This window comes from Anser brachyrhynchus (assembly GCF_964034855.1).
Source record: "Anser brachyrhynchus genome assembly, chromosome: 11".
Taxonomy (NCBI): domain Eukaryota; kingdom Metazoa; phylum Chordata; class Aves; order Anseriformes; family Anatidae; genus Anser; species Anser brachyrhynchus.
The window spans coordinates 22,494,316-22,507,057 of NC_137706.1; the positions used below are offsets into that span (position 1 = coordinate 22,494,316).

The following is a 12,742-nucleotide window of genomic DNA, read 5'->3' on the forward strand; positions in this document are numbered from 1 at the left end:
ACCAGTGTGCTGTGATGACAAGTTTTTTTTTCAATGAGTGAACATGTAGACCATTTAGTGCACATTGAAAGCTGTGTGTTTGTTGCTGGTGTATTTCATTCCTGTTACTGCCTTCTGAAGACACACTTCTTTGCGAAACAAAAATGGACAAAAGACTTTATAATATGCTTCTCACTATTGTAAAATTATTGGGGTTTTGACAAAGCAGAGATTTCAGAATGGGCAGAAATTCTATTAGTCAGCAAAAATCATTTCTACCTGTAAAATTGAACTGTGTAAGACTGTTCAGCCTGTCTTGCAGTTCAGCGTTATCTTTCACCTGTGGTCCACGGGGTTTTGAGTCATGTCGACCAGATTCTGTAAGAGATCTCCAAAAAGCATCTTGAAATAAAAAAAATAAGCCTATTTTTACTATGCTTGTATTGCTGTACAATCCATTCCTTTATTGGAAAATCTTTAGGGAAACTCAAAGGGTAGTCAACAAATGCTGATACGATATATACGGTAAACATATCAGCCTGCTAGCAGTAACACATTACTGCTATTCTGCTATGCAGGTAAATAACATAAGTGTCTTGTGCTAACTGTGTTGTTACAATGAGTAATGGCACAAAGGGATAAACTAGTTCGGTTACTTATGCTCTCACACTTGACACTACACACAAAATTGCTTATTGTAATATTAAAATAGAGAATTAGATTTTCTTAAATGTGTTTTCATAGGCTATGTAATCGTAATCATATAACCATTTCCAATTTATCTACCAACATTTGATACCAGTATTGTGTTCACAAACGGTTATATATCCATAAAACTTGAATTGCTCCAAATGACCAGCCATCTGATTTTGATCTTGTATTATTAGTAACCAAAGGCTGATAGTGTCTCATGTAGTTGTTGCACTCTTACACTCTAAAAGGGTGGAAATCATTCAAAGCCAGGCTGATTTCTGGCTTTGAAATCAAAGCCATCCAAGCTCTGTCTTGGTGACTGATTTCTTAATGTGACTTCTTCGTATGGAGCACAGGTACAGGCCTATAGGGAGAGAGCTGCTGTCTACCATTGGTTAGTCCAGACTCAATCTGCATAGCTGTCTTCAATTTCATGAATGTGTTCTCAACTTGTTTGTGTCTGGTGTTTCTACAATGTAGCTTCCATCTAGTAAGTTCATCACCTTTGAAGTGGCCTCTTTTTTCTTCTAAGGAAACTGAGGAGCCTGTAGTGGAGTGCCAGGAGTGTGAGACTGACACATCCTCCTCTAGAACAGCAGTGGGCTCATCACTGACCTCAGGGGACCTTGGCGATGTCAGCTCCTTCTCATCTAAAGCCTCAAGCCTCCACCGCACATCCAGTGGAGCAAGCAGTGGTCACTCTGCAACACACAGCAGCAGCTCAGCACGAGGAACTGGAGCTGTCAAAGGGAAAATGTGTGGTGCAGAAACTGGAGAGTTTGTTTTACCCCTTGGCCGAGGCATCTTAGGAAAACTAAGGTACGTGCAGAGCCTCGAGAATGGAAGAGAAGGTATTTTGCAGAAGTCAACAGCTGGCTTGGGTGAAATGTGAAGCAAGGTAGACCCCAAACCAAGAAATTTCAGGGAAGGATCTGTCTTGATGAACAGAAATAAGGAACAGTCTTTGCTTTCCCATCTTTTCTTCCTGAAGGAGTAATGGTTGTTTCCTTGTGATGCATAACTTTGCTTTAGGTCTTAGCAGTTTAGGAAGGATGAGGCAAAGTTCTTGTCCAGTTGTCAGATCACAGGGAAAATGGAGTGATATAGTGAGGTGATAACTCTTTTCAGAATGGTTAACTGAACTCATGAATTCTCTAGTCCTAGGAAAGGATCTGGTCAGCCAGCATCTCCTCTCAGAGTTAGCCAGACAGGAGCACTTCTGTGTGAGGAAGAGGAGGACTCTGTGCTTGGTACTCGTCAGGGTGGCAGAGCACCTGTTACACCTCGTGGGCGAGGAAGAAGAGGCCGCCCACCATCTCGAACAACTGCAACAAGGTACCCTGGAAAAAGCCGTCTGTAATTTTAATATTGTCAAGGAAGAGAAGGGGGGCCTGCTGTATTAGTGTGACAGAGAACACGGAGAGTTAAGTATTTCAGGAGCTAGTTTTTGGTGATAGCATGTAGCAGCAGCAAGAATCTGTCTTAAGTATTCTTTGTTTAGTAACTGTTTTTACTGATCCTTCTGGGTCTGCTTTTGTCTTTCCTACAGAGATTTAGCTGGAATTCCAGGTGTAGAGGATCTCTCAACTACAGCATCACCTGAGGAGAAATCATTTGTTCGTGCAGTTCGCCAGCCAGACGGAGGGGAGAAATCTGACACTTCTGGCTTCTGTGCCTTACGTCGAAGTGACTCTCCAGAAATCCCATTGCAAGTGGTGACTGGTCCTTCAGACTGTGCAGACTCATCCTCTGGGAGCAGCTTTGTGGGCCTCAGGGTTGTAGCAAAGTGGTCTTCAAATGGGTACTTCTATTCTGGAATGATAACCCAAGATGTTGGCGCAGGGAAGTACAAGCTGCTTTTTGATGATGGGTATGAATGTGATGTGCTAGGAAAAGATATTTTACTGTGTGACCCTATCCCACTGGAAACTGAGGTGACTGCACTCTCAGAGGATGAGTACTTCAGTGCAGGTAAGAGCAGTGCTTGAGGTCAGTTCTTGGGTTCTCTTGAGTTGCTGAATCCAATGGAAGATGGGTGTTTGTTCAGGAGGATGGGAAGCCTAGGTGCAGTTAACAGGTGTCATTTGCTGTCTTATCAGGCGTAGTGAAAGGACACCGGAAAGAGTCTGGAGAGCTATATTATTGCATTGAAAAGGAAGGCCAGAGGAAGTGGTACAAACGAATGGCTGTTATCCTGTCTTTGGAACAAGGAAATAAGCTCCGGGAGCAGTTTGGGCTAGGCCCTTACGAACCTGTCACCCCCCTGACGAAGGCAGCTGACATCAGTCTCGGTAAGGGGAGGTGCTGTTGAGCTGCTGACTCTATGTAGTTTGAAGTGCTCCTGTTTTTCTTCTGGAGCTATGTTGTTACACATCTTGTGCCTTTGAGATGTTTCTGCTTCCTGATCCCAATTACCTATGTTTTAGATCTTTCCGGATATTCAAAAATGTTTTCAGAGTTCATAGAATATCCCAAGTTGGAAGGGACCCACAAGGATCATCGAGTCCAACTCCTGGGTCCCCAAAGGACCATGCAGAAAATCAAACCGTGTGCCTGAGAGCGTTGTCCAAACGCTTGTTGAACGCCAGTAGGCTCAGTGCTGTGACCACTTCCCTGGGGAGCCTGTTCCACTGCTAGACCACCCTCTCAGTGAAGAACCTTTTTGTGATAACCAGCCTGAACTGCCCGTTGCAGCTTCAAGCCGTTTCCTCGGGTCGTTTTGCTGGTCACCAGAGAGAAATCAGTGCCTTCCCCTCTGTTCCTCCTCGTGAGGAAGCTGTAAACCATGATGAGGTCTCCCCTCAGTATTGTTTTCTTCATGCTGAGCAAACCAAGTAACTTCAGCCGCTCCTCACATGTTCGTGGAGTTCATTGACAACTACCTACAAATTGCGCTGAGCCAGATCAAGATCCATCTAACCCTGTAACCCTGTGTACAGCCTCAAACAGCAGCTTTTTTATGTATCTTAGGGGAGATCACGCAGGGAAAACAAGTTTGGATTTGATCTTTGGTCTAATACAGCCTTTCAGTAGTCCAGAGTGTTGAATCTTTTGGATCAGAGGCTGCTTCTGGACCATTGTTTTTATCAGTTAGCAGCAGACCTGAATTTTGTCTGACGCATTAAAACAGAGTTGTAGTGGCACAGTCGGTGTGGCTCATTGTAGTCAGTTTTAGTTTGGAAAAGCATTAAGTAATTTTGTATCATCAGTAGACTTTATCTCACAATTCACTCTCCTTTCCAAATATCTTATTAACATGTTGAGCAGTATATGCCCGAACACAAATACTTGAACTGCTATATAAGTAACTTTGTTCCATGTATTCTTGCCCAGTGATCATCCTTTGTGATGACCAGTTATTAATACATGAGAGGACATTGCTCCTGTTTGCTTTAGTAACTTTAAGTTATAGAGAAGCTTTTGGTAAGATCATATATATATATATATATATGTACACACACATACATTTTATTTAAAAACAACAACTCCAGTCACTCATGCAGATCAATCATCATCCATATTCTCATTGGTTCTTTGAAAGAATGCTAATGTATTCAAGATGATAAATACAAATAAGTTTTTGTTTCCCACCAGCTCACTTCTTCATGAATCTCCCAGATCCTTATTATCATTTCAGTGAATTTGCTGGTACAAAAAAAAAAAAAAAAAAAAAAAAAAACCAAAAAACACAAAGCTACCATTTTGTAGTTCTCTGGATTATGCTGGAGGTGTTAAGAAAATGTTTCATTAGTACTATAGTGTGTACCTTTTTATGGAGGTGATTTTTAGGCAACAGATTACGTGCAGCTGTTTGTAATTTAGCAATTCCAGACTTGAATTCCTCGCTATGACTTGCTAAGCACTGGATTACCTTATTAATTCATCCTTCTTCCATTATCCCTACGTTCCTCTCTATCACACGTGCAAATAACTTATTAAGCTTTCTGGTGACAGCATGTTTGTTGAATATTATTTCTTGCCATTTTCCTTTTTGATCCCTTCAGTCTCTTAACACCTGTCCTATGGCATGTGGGTGAGCCTATGACTGAGCCTGGCCAAGGTTTTCGAGAGCCTGATGCCCATTACTTCTTTGCAGCTTGCATTTTGTTACAGCAGTACTTAGTTTTACAATTGTAGCCTTTCCTGTTGTGAATCAAGTGTTTGTGATTGTCGATCGTAGTGTTTTGTTGTCTATTGATCTGAAACAGAGCAAGCCCATTCCTCTGGCTATGGCCAGAGGACATATGTCTAATGGACAAAATCTTTAATGTAAAAAAAGGTGTTTTAAAACTGAAGGCAAGTGACCAGGTGGGTACAGATACGAAACTGAGCACAAAACAAAATCTGTCATGTTCCTTTGGTCTATACTCTATAATGAGATCTTTGAGACCCTTTTCCTGTTTTTATCTCTTGCTCAGAAACCTAGTGGTATTGACTGGCTTGTGGAGAGCAACCTGCTTCCAGGGTAGTGGTGCTTACTGTACTCAGTTACGCTTGGTAGGTGAGGTGGCTGCTGTCATATAAACTGTTCAGCTATGCTGGGTGGAAAAGAGACTGGAAGAGTACTGGGCTTGAGAAAAGAGACATGCAAGCGAGAATGGTTTTTTTTTGTTTGTTTTTGTTTTTTCCTCTCTGCTGTTTTGCTCTGTCTAAGGGTGGTAGTATGTACCTTCTAGATACTGTTGAGTGTAGCCATCTCTGGACAAATAGGTAGGGGTAGGTGACAGCAGGAGTCCAAGAAGCGTTCGGACAATGCTCTCAGATGCATGCTCTGATTTTTTTTTTTTTAATTAATATTATTTTGGGGTGGTCTTTTGTGGACCCAGGAGTTGGACTCAGTGATCCTTGTGGGTCCCTTCCAACTCGAATATTCTATGAAAATCACTTGTTAATCTCTGCATACTATATTACAGATAATCTTGTGGAGGGGAAACGGAAGCGACGTAGTAACCTTGGCTCTCCCAGCACTTCCAGCAGTAGCACAACTCCCACTCGTAAAGGGCTGGAGAGTCCACGCATCCCACCAGGTGTGCTGTCTGGTAAGAGGAAGCTTGTTGCTTCTGAAGAAGAGAGATCCCCAGCTAAACGTGGCCGCAAGTCAGCAACAATAAAGCCTGGTGAGAACATTGTTTTCTGTTCTTAAACTTTATCAGCCTTTTTTTTTTTTTCCCCCTCCTTAATATTTCTGTAATTGGTCTTTCCACTTCACACAAGCATCTTACTTACTTTTTGCTTATTTGCCCTGTAGGATTTGAGATAGATTATCCCTGGATGCATTCAGTAGCCAGAGATATTTTTAGCACAGTCTGAGTATTTATCTGACATGTTTTCAGTTCTGCCTTTTAGAAGTGTTCTTTACAGCATGTTGTTCTGACCTTAATGCCTCTCTTCTTTCTTACCTGTTTAGTCAGTCCTAATATGCCTTCACAGTTAATGCTGTGAAGGGTCCCTTTGTTTCAGGGTATTGACAAACTGTCAAACATTGTTCTATTAGTCACTAGGGTTTTGATTTGAAGATTCTTTGCAGCCATACGGGTAAAAGATGCCAACCTATCCTAGCGTAATCATAACGAAGTCTTGCCTTCCTTTCTTCTCCAGTAAAACAACTGAAATTGAACACATCCCAAATCATTCCACAGGTCTTTGTGTTGAACCTGACTTGTGAGACTCATGGTGCTTCCATCTCCCCACAGGGGCTGTGAGGGCAGGAGAGTTTGTGAGCACCTGTGAAGGTGTAGACACTGTAGATCCCCCAGTTCTGGAGGACCATCATGGACCATTGCCCCACAATAAGACACTCTTTTTGGGTTATGCCTTTCTTCTCACCATGGCAACACCCGGTGACAAATTGGTCAATCGCCAGAAGACATCAGATGGTCCTGCAGGGAGTAGTGAAGAAGAAGAAGGTGAGGCGAACCTTACCCATTACATTTCCAAGTGGAATGCTGTTGCTTTAGGAAAAGGGCTGGATTTTGTCTGATTAGGCATTGATGTGAGTGTTTTTCCCTTTTGCTTGTTAATCCTTTGCAGAAAGGAGCTAACTGTCAGTCTCTTAGAGAATTTACAACCTGAAATGTAGCAAACATCAGTGGTGATTATAAGGCTGTTCAGCAAGTTAAGAAAGGTATGACAGAAAGATAAGCAGACTCTGAATATATCACTAGTGTAATATAAGAAGGAAGGTTTTAAGAAAAGGGATAGTGCTGAGAAATATAGGACTTGAAAGCATGAATGGATTGCTGCAGTTTGCCTTCGCTAAAGTCATGTTTCATGCAGTGAACTGCGGCATGAAGAAAGCCACCAAGTGCTCACTTAGCTAATTAGGCCATCCTTGCGCTTCCTTCCCTGCTGTCCTTTTTTTGGACTCCTCTGAGGATTTTTGTAGATGTACTTGGGAGAAGGGGGAAGGGATCCCTTATTAGAATGGATGAGAGTTGTGAAGACTGAGGAGGGTATGGACACGGACAGGTTATACCCAAAAATTTAACCTTCTATTTCTGTTCTAGAATTTTTAGATATGACTCCATACAACAAACATTATATAGCACAACAGCTGCGAGCAGGAGCTGGCTATATCTTGGAAGACTTTAATGAAACCCAGGTAACGACTTGTGTATTAGTTTAGGATGATAGTCACAGAATAATTGAGATTGGAAGGAATTTCTATAGATTGTCTAGTCCACTCCCCCTGCTCAAAACAGGATCAACTTGAGTAAGTTGCTCAGGACATTGTCCAGTTGGTTTTTGAGTATCTCTGAAGGTGGAGACTCCACAGCCTGACAGGGCAACTTATTGTAGTGTTTGACCACCCCCAATTAAAGAAAAAAAATCTTGTATTTAGGTTTGTATCTTCTTGTCCTTTTAGTGGATACCACGAAGCATAGTTTGGCTTCATCTTCTGTACACCCTCCTGTCAGTTATTAATATGCTCTGGTAAGACCACCTAAGCCATCTCCTCTTGAGCCAAATGCGCCCAGTTCTCTCAGCCTCTTCTTGTATATCAGATGCTCCAAATCTAGATCATCTTAATGGCTCTTGGCTGGGTCTGCTCGAGGTTGTCCATGTCTTTTCTTGTACTGTGGAACCTAGGACTGAATGCAGTTCTGCAGATGTGGTCTCACCAGTGCTGCATAGAGCAGCAGGATTACCAACCTTGACCTGCTTTAATGTTTTTCCTAACGCAGACAAGGATGCTGGTTGGCTTGCTGCAAAGACACTCTGCTGGCTCATATTCATCTTGTCTTCCACCAGAACCCCAGGTCCTGCTCTGCAAAGCTACTTTTCACTTGATCAGTCCCCAGCATGTACTAATAATGGAGTTACTCCTACCTGGGTGTGGTACTTAACATTTCCCTTTGTCAAATTTAATGAGATTCCTGTCAGGCCATTTTTCCAGCCTGTTGAGTCCCTCCTGAAGAGCAGCACCGTCTACAATGTTTTTCAGTAGAATGATGAAAAACTGAATTCTTTTAGGCAAGATAGATGGTGGGGAAGCTAAGCATCATTTACCCTTTTCCGTGCATACAAGTGTTTCTTCAGTGTCAGTGTTTGGCTTTGTAAAAGTAAGCTGAAGAGATGAACTGGATGTACAGGAAGGCTCCTATAGAGCCATCTCCCCTTTTTTCATCTTCCTCTCTTTTGGTACTTCTGATGAATAACAGGTAAATTTACCATCAGTATATTAAGCACAGTTCTCATAGGAAAGAGCAACTTATACTTCCGATGTAATACAGTGCATTGTAATTTAATGGTAATAATTCTAGGGCATTTCCTGGGGGATTTGGGCAACTAGAGACAGTTCAGCATTTTTCAGTGTTGTCTCCGTGAGAAATGTTGCATAGTTTAAATAGGAGTCAAGTAAAATGGGATGTGCAGAATAGCTCCTGTTACAGTACGGTATGGGAGACAGAGCAGTTGAAACTGAAAAGCAACGGATTTACAACTGGTAAACTACTTATATGATGAAAAACAATTTTGTCAGAATCTGACCAGGCCTCAAGAATCAGATGAAAGTATTCCCTCCCATCTGAAGAATGATTAGTTAGTCAACAGCTAGCTTATATATGAGAAGACTTTGGATCTCTAATTTCAAACAGATCTAGGAGTGCACTTTTCTGAGTTGGCAACCTCAGTACTTGTGACAGGAAGTTACTTTCAAGATGCTTTAGGAATTTCCCAGGCTTGCTTGTTGTGGTGGTATGATATACCCAGTTTATGTCTAGGAAACTGGAGTGTCCCATAAGGATGAGGGCAACTGATCCAGAAATCTCACCAAATTGCCTATAGAGTAGTTCATCTGTGCCATTGTCCTGGGTAGGTGGTCGATAGTAGAAACCCACAATGGCATCCTTGCTATCTGTCTCCTTAATTCTCATTCAGAGGCTCTCTATGGCATCATCCCCAATGGCAATGGCCATATAGTCTCATCTCTCCCTTACATACAGCAGAACACCTCTACCTCGCCTGTCCTGCCTATCCTTCCTGAACTTCTGATAGCCCTCCATCCCAGCACTCCAGCTGTGGGTCTTGTCCTGCCAAATCTCACTAATACCAGATACATCATAGCTCTGGGAAAGGGCAGAAGCTTCCAGCTTGTCTTGTTTGTTCTTCATACTGCTTGCATTGGTATACAAGCATATCAGATGTGCTCTCTGGAGCAGCACAGATGCTCCTGTTAGCCTTGCCGCCATGAGACAGTGCTACACCCACCATCCATTGGCTTAACTTCAGTGCTCCTAATGGTATCCCCCTCCTGCATTGATCCTAGTTCAAAGCCCTCTCAATCAGTCTCACTAGGCTATGGGCCAAGAAACATTTCCCTCAACAAGACAGGTGGGTCCCACCAGGCCCCAGCAAACCTCTATTCTTGAAGACTCTTCCATGATTATAAATCCCAAAATTCTTGCAGAGGCACTAGTCTTGGAGCCAAGCATTGATGACCTGGACTTACCTTTCTTTTCCCGTCTTTCCCTGTTATTACGGGAAGATTGAGGAAAACATGATCTGTGCTCCTGAGTCCTTTAGTTTTCTCCCCAGGACCCTGAAGTCCCTCTTGATAGACCTCAGGCTTCCTGTTGCTGTGTTGTTGGTACCCACTTGAAAAAGGAGAGGGTAATAGTCTGAAGGCTGTATTATGCTCAGATGCTTCCTAGTAGCATCCCTGAAGCCCTGTGGAGGCAGCAAACTTCTTTGTGAAGGAGGGATCTGGTATGCAGATGGATCAGATTAGATAATATGTGAAATACGTAGGCGTGAATAATGTGGGCACACCTGTATCGAAGCTTTGTATGATGTAGTGATGATGAAATTACAAGTAATGATGGCTCCCAGAACAAGTCTTTTCCTGTAGTTTTATGTGGAGAACATAAAATAGCAGGCAAAGCCAGAACAACATTGTGCAGACTTTGAGGCAGATGGTAGGGTTTTTTTATTATATACATACTTTTTCTCAAGTCAGAAAATAAGGTTCCATTTTTTAATAAAAAAGGTAAACTGTTCTTGGAGCACATTGCTCGAAGACGCAGTCTTCTCTACTGACTTAGAGTAACAATTTAAATGATGAATCTCCTCCTTTATCTGAAGCGGCAGACAGAGTTATACAAAATTTACTAGGTAGTTTTTGCCTGTACTACATAGCTTGGAATAGGTGATTATTATAGGTACTTCTGATCTCAGAATCTGTTTATCTAATTTGCTTTTCTCGCAATACAGCTGTGAAAGCAGGGTTTTGATTGTTTTCTTCCTTAGTGTTCAGCAGTAAGATAACTTCAACAGCTCTTTTTTTCCAAGCACTTTGTCTCCAGTTTACATGTCTTTTCTATCTCCCCTGAAGTGTAATGCAGCATATCAGTGTCTTTTAATTGCGGACCAACACTGTCGAACTCGGAAATACTTACTGTGCCTTGCCAGAGGAATCCCTTGTGTGTCTCATATCTGGGTCCATGATAGCTGTCATGCTAACCAGCTTCAAAATTACCGGAATTACCTTTTGCCAGCTGGTTATAGCCTCCAGGAGCAAAAATTGCTAGAATGGTAAGTGCCATAAGTAATAACCACGGTCTGAGTGCACAGGCTGAGGATTTAAGTAAGGAGAGAGAAGCGTTATGCTTGGGAGGCTCTCGAATACTGCAGGTTCTGAAGGTGTCCCTAGTACTGCTCCCCACGTTTTCCCTTCCAGATAGAAACAGCATTTCCACCTCTTTCCTTAGATTTACCTCTAATGCCAAGGTGGCTGCCATGTGCACAAAAAAGTCTCCTGGGAAGAAAGATTTCAGTCTCCTCTTAAGGAAGATGGAATCGGGCAAGATTTCCCACGCACTTGGCTGACCTCTCTAATTGCTCAGAAATGGATAAAGGAGAGCTGGCACATTTTGAAGTCAGGTTCTGTATTTTCTGTAGAATTTAATCCAGAAGGTCTGTTCTAAGAGAACAGTTGTCAGGTCAAACTTCTCAGGTAAGGCGAGGAACAGACAAAAGCAGTTTTCAAATCCCTGTAGGCTTTTGGGCAGGAGACTGATGCCATCTTGCTCAGCCCTGTCAAAGTGGAGGTGTTTTGGACATGCACAGGAAAGGTGATTCAGGATCAAGGAGGAAGCTAGCCCAACTCTGAATTTAGGCTGCCGTGGACATTGCCAGTGTGGTCTAGCTCTGGTTTTATTACCTATAAATAGAGAATTGTTCCAGGTGTTTTGGGGTGGTGGTAAGAGGGCAGGTCACTGTATACAAGATATTCAGAAAACTAATATGAAAGCCAGTAAGGTGACAAGGGGAAGTAGATAATGGTCTTCAAATAAAATCTCAGATTATCAGGTATTTGTAGCAATCTGCAATTACCTTTCTTCCACAGGCACCCCCGAGAAAATCCATTTCATAACCTGAAGGTTCTCCTGGTGTCAGACCAGCAGCAGAACTTCCTGGATCTGTGGTCTGAAATCCTTATGACAGGGGGAGCAACATCGGTTAGACAGCATTATTCAAATGCTCACAACAAAGGTACTCAATGGCTTTCTCAGGCCTAGTAGTTGGGAATCCTGTGCCACTGTGGTCTCTAGCATGGTCTTAAAACCTTTAGGATGGCTTGCAAGGATGTCTATAAAAGAAGGCAAAATGCTGACACTAGCTGTCTGCTTGATTGAGATCTACCTTCCAGTGAAAGATATGCTGCAGCAATTCAGGATACAAACCATCAGCCTCCAGCTTATGTTAAAAGGGGAAACTTAGTCAAGAATTGCTCCTGGGCCTTCCCCAGGCCACTAAAATTGAGTTTCCATGTCCTTCTGAATTCCTGTGTACATACCCAACTGTCTTTTCCTCTCCATATGGGATGTAGGCCTTAGTAAATGCAGCCGCAGGTCAGGACTCATAGTTATCTACTCCTGCCTGTAATCTTGGCTACTAGTTTTCTGTTAATTTCTGTCTGGACTAGAGCAAATGTACCTGCAAGGTCAGATTTGCTATAAAGCATGTCTTCTAACAAAGAGAATTCATGGGCTAGGAATGAGAGAGACTGGGTGGTAGAGAAATCCATAGCAGTGAAACACACTGATCTGCTGCTGAAAGGAAAGATCCTTTTTCTTTTATTTAGCCTGACCGATGCCTCTTTCCTCCTGTGCAGATATTGCTTTGGGTGTTTATGATGTGGTGGTGACTGACTTTTCCTGCCCAGCTGTTGTCTTGAAGTGTGCAGAAGCATTACGTCTGCCTGTTGTCTCGCAGGAGTGGGTGATCCAGAGCCTTATTTCTGGGGAGAGAGTAGGCTACAACAAGCATCCGAAATATAAACATGACTATGTCCCCCACTAAACTAAAACTTTGCCCTGCTGTCCCACTGTTGTGCAGACTTGTTTTAATCAGATTTTAAATGTTTGTGTAATTGGACAGTGTGCATGGATTACTGTATATAGTTTTATCTGCTGAACTTTTATCATAAAATAAATGTTCAATCTCTTGTGGTAGCTACTGGATCTCCTGTTCTATCTGGATTTATGTGCCTTGCTCAGCTGAGGGAAATTCTTAAAATCCATTCCTTCTATCCTCTCAATTTACCTCAAATTGCTATTGCAGTTGTTTC

The 12,742-nt window shown here is 42.5% G+C and overlaps 1 protein-coding gene across 4 annotated transcripts in view; it reads left to right on the forward strand.

The window, feature by feature from the left end:
• The window catches only part of TP53BP1 (tumor protein p53 binding protein 1), a 49,114-nt gene extending 36,479 nt beyond the window's left edge, over nt 1-12,635 (forward strand). For all 4 annotated transcript variants that reach the window (XM_080551645.1, XM_080551646.1, XM_080551643.1 and 1 more), the window contains 10 exons: nt 1,205-1,491; nt 1,831-2,007; nt 2,222-2,643; nt 2,772-2,963; nt 5,586-5,789; nt 6,366-6,578; nt 7,179-7,273; nt 10,505-10,704; nt 11,519-11,664; nt 12,287-12,635. In XM_080551645.1, coding sequence (XP_080407771.1) covers nt 1,205-1,491; nt 1,831-2,007; nt 2,222-2,643; nt 2,772-2,963; nt 5,586-5,789; nt 6,366-6,578; nt 7,179-7,273; nt 10,505-10,704; nt 11,519-11,664; nt 12,287-12,474 — 2,124 coding nt within the window. In that variant the 3' untranslated portion in view covers nt 12,475-12,635. The remainder of the gene's footprint in view (nt 1-1,204; nt 1,492-1,830; nt 2,008-2,221; nt 2,644-2,771; nt 2,964-5,585; nt 5,790-6,365; nt 6,579-7,178; nt 7,274-10,504; nt 10,705-11,518; nt 11,665-12,286) is intronic.
• The last annotated feature ends 107 nt before the right edge of the window (nt 12,636-12,742 follow it).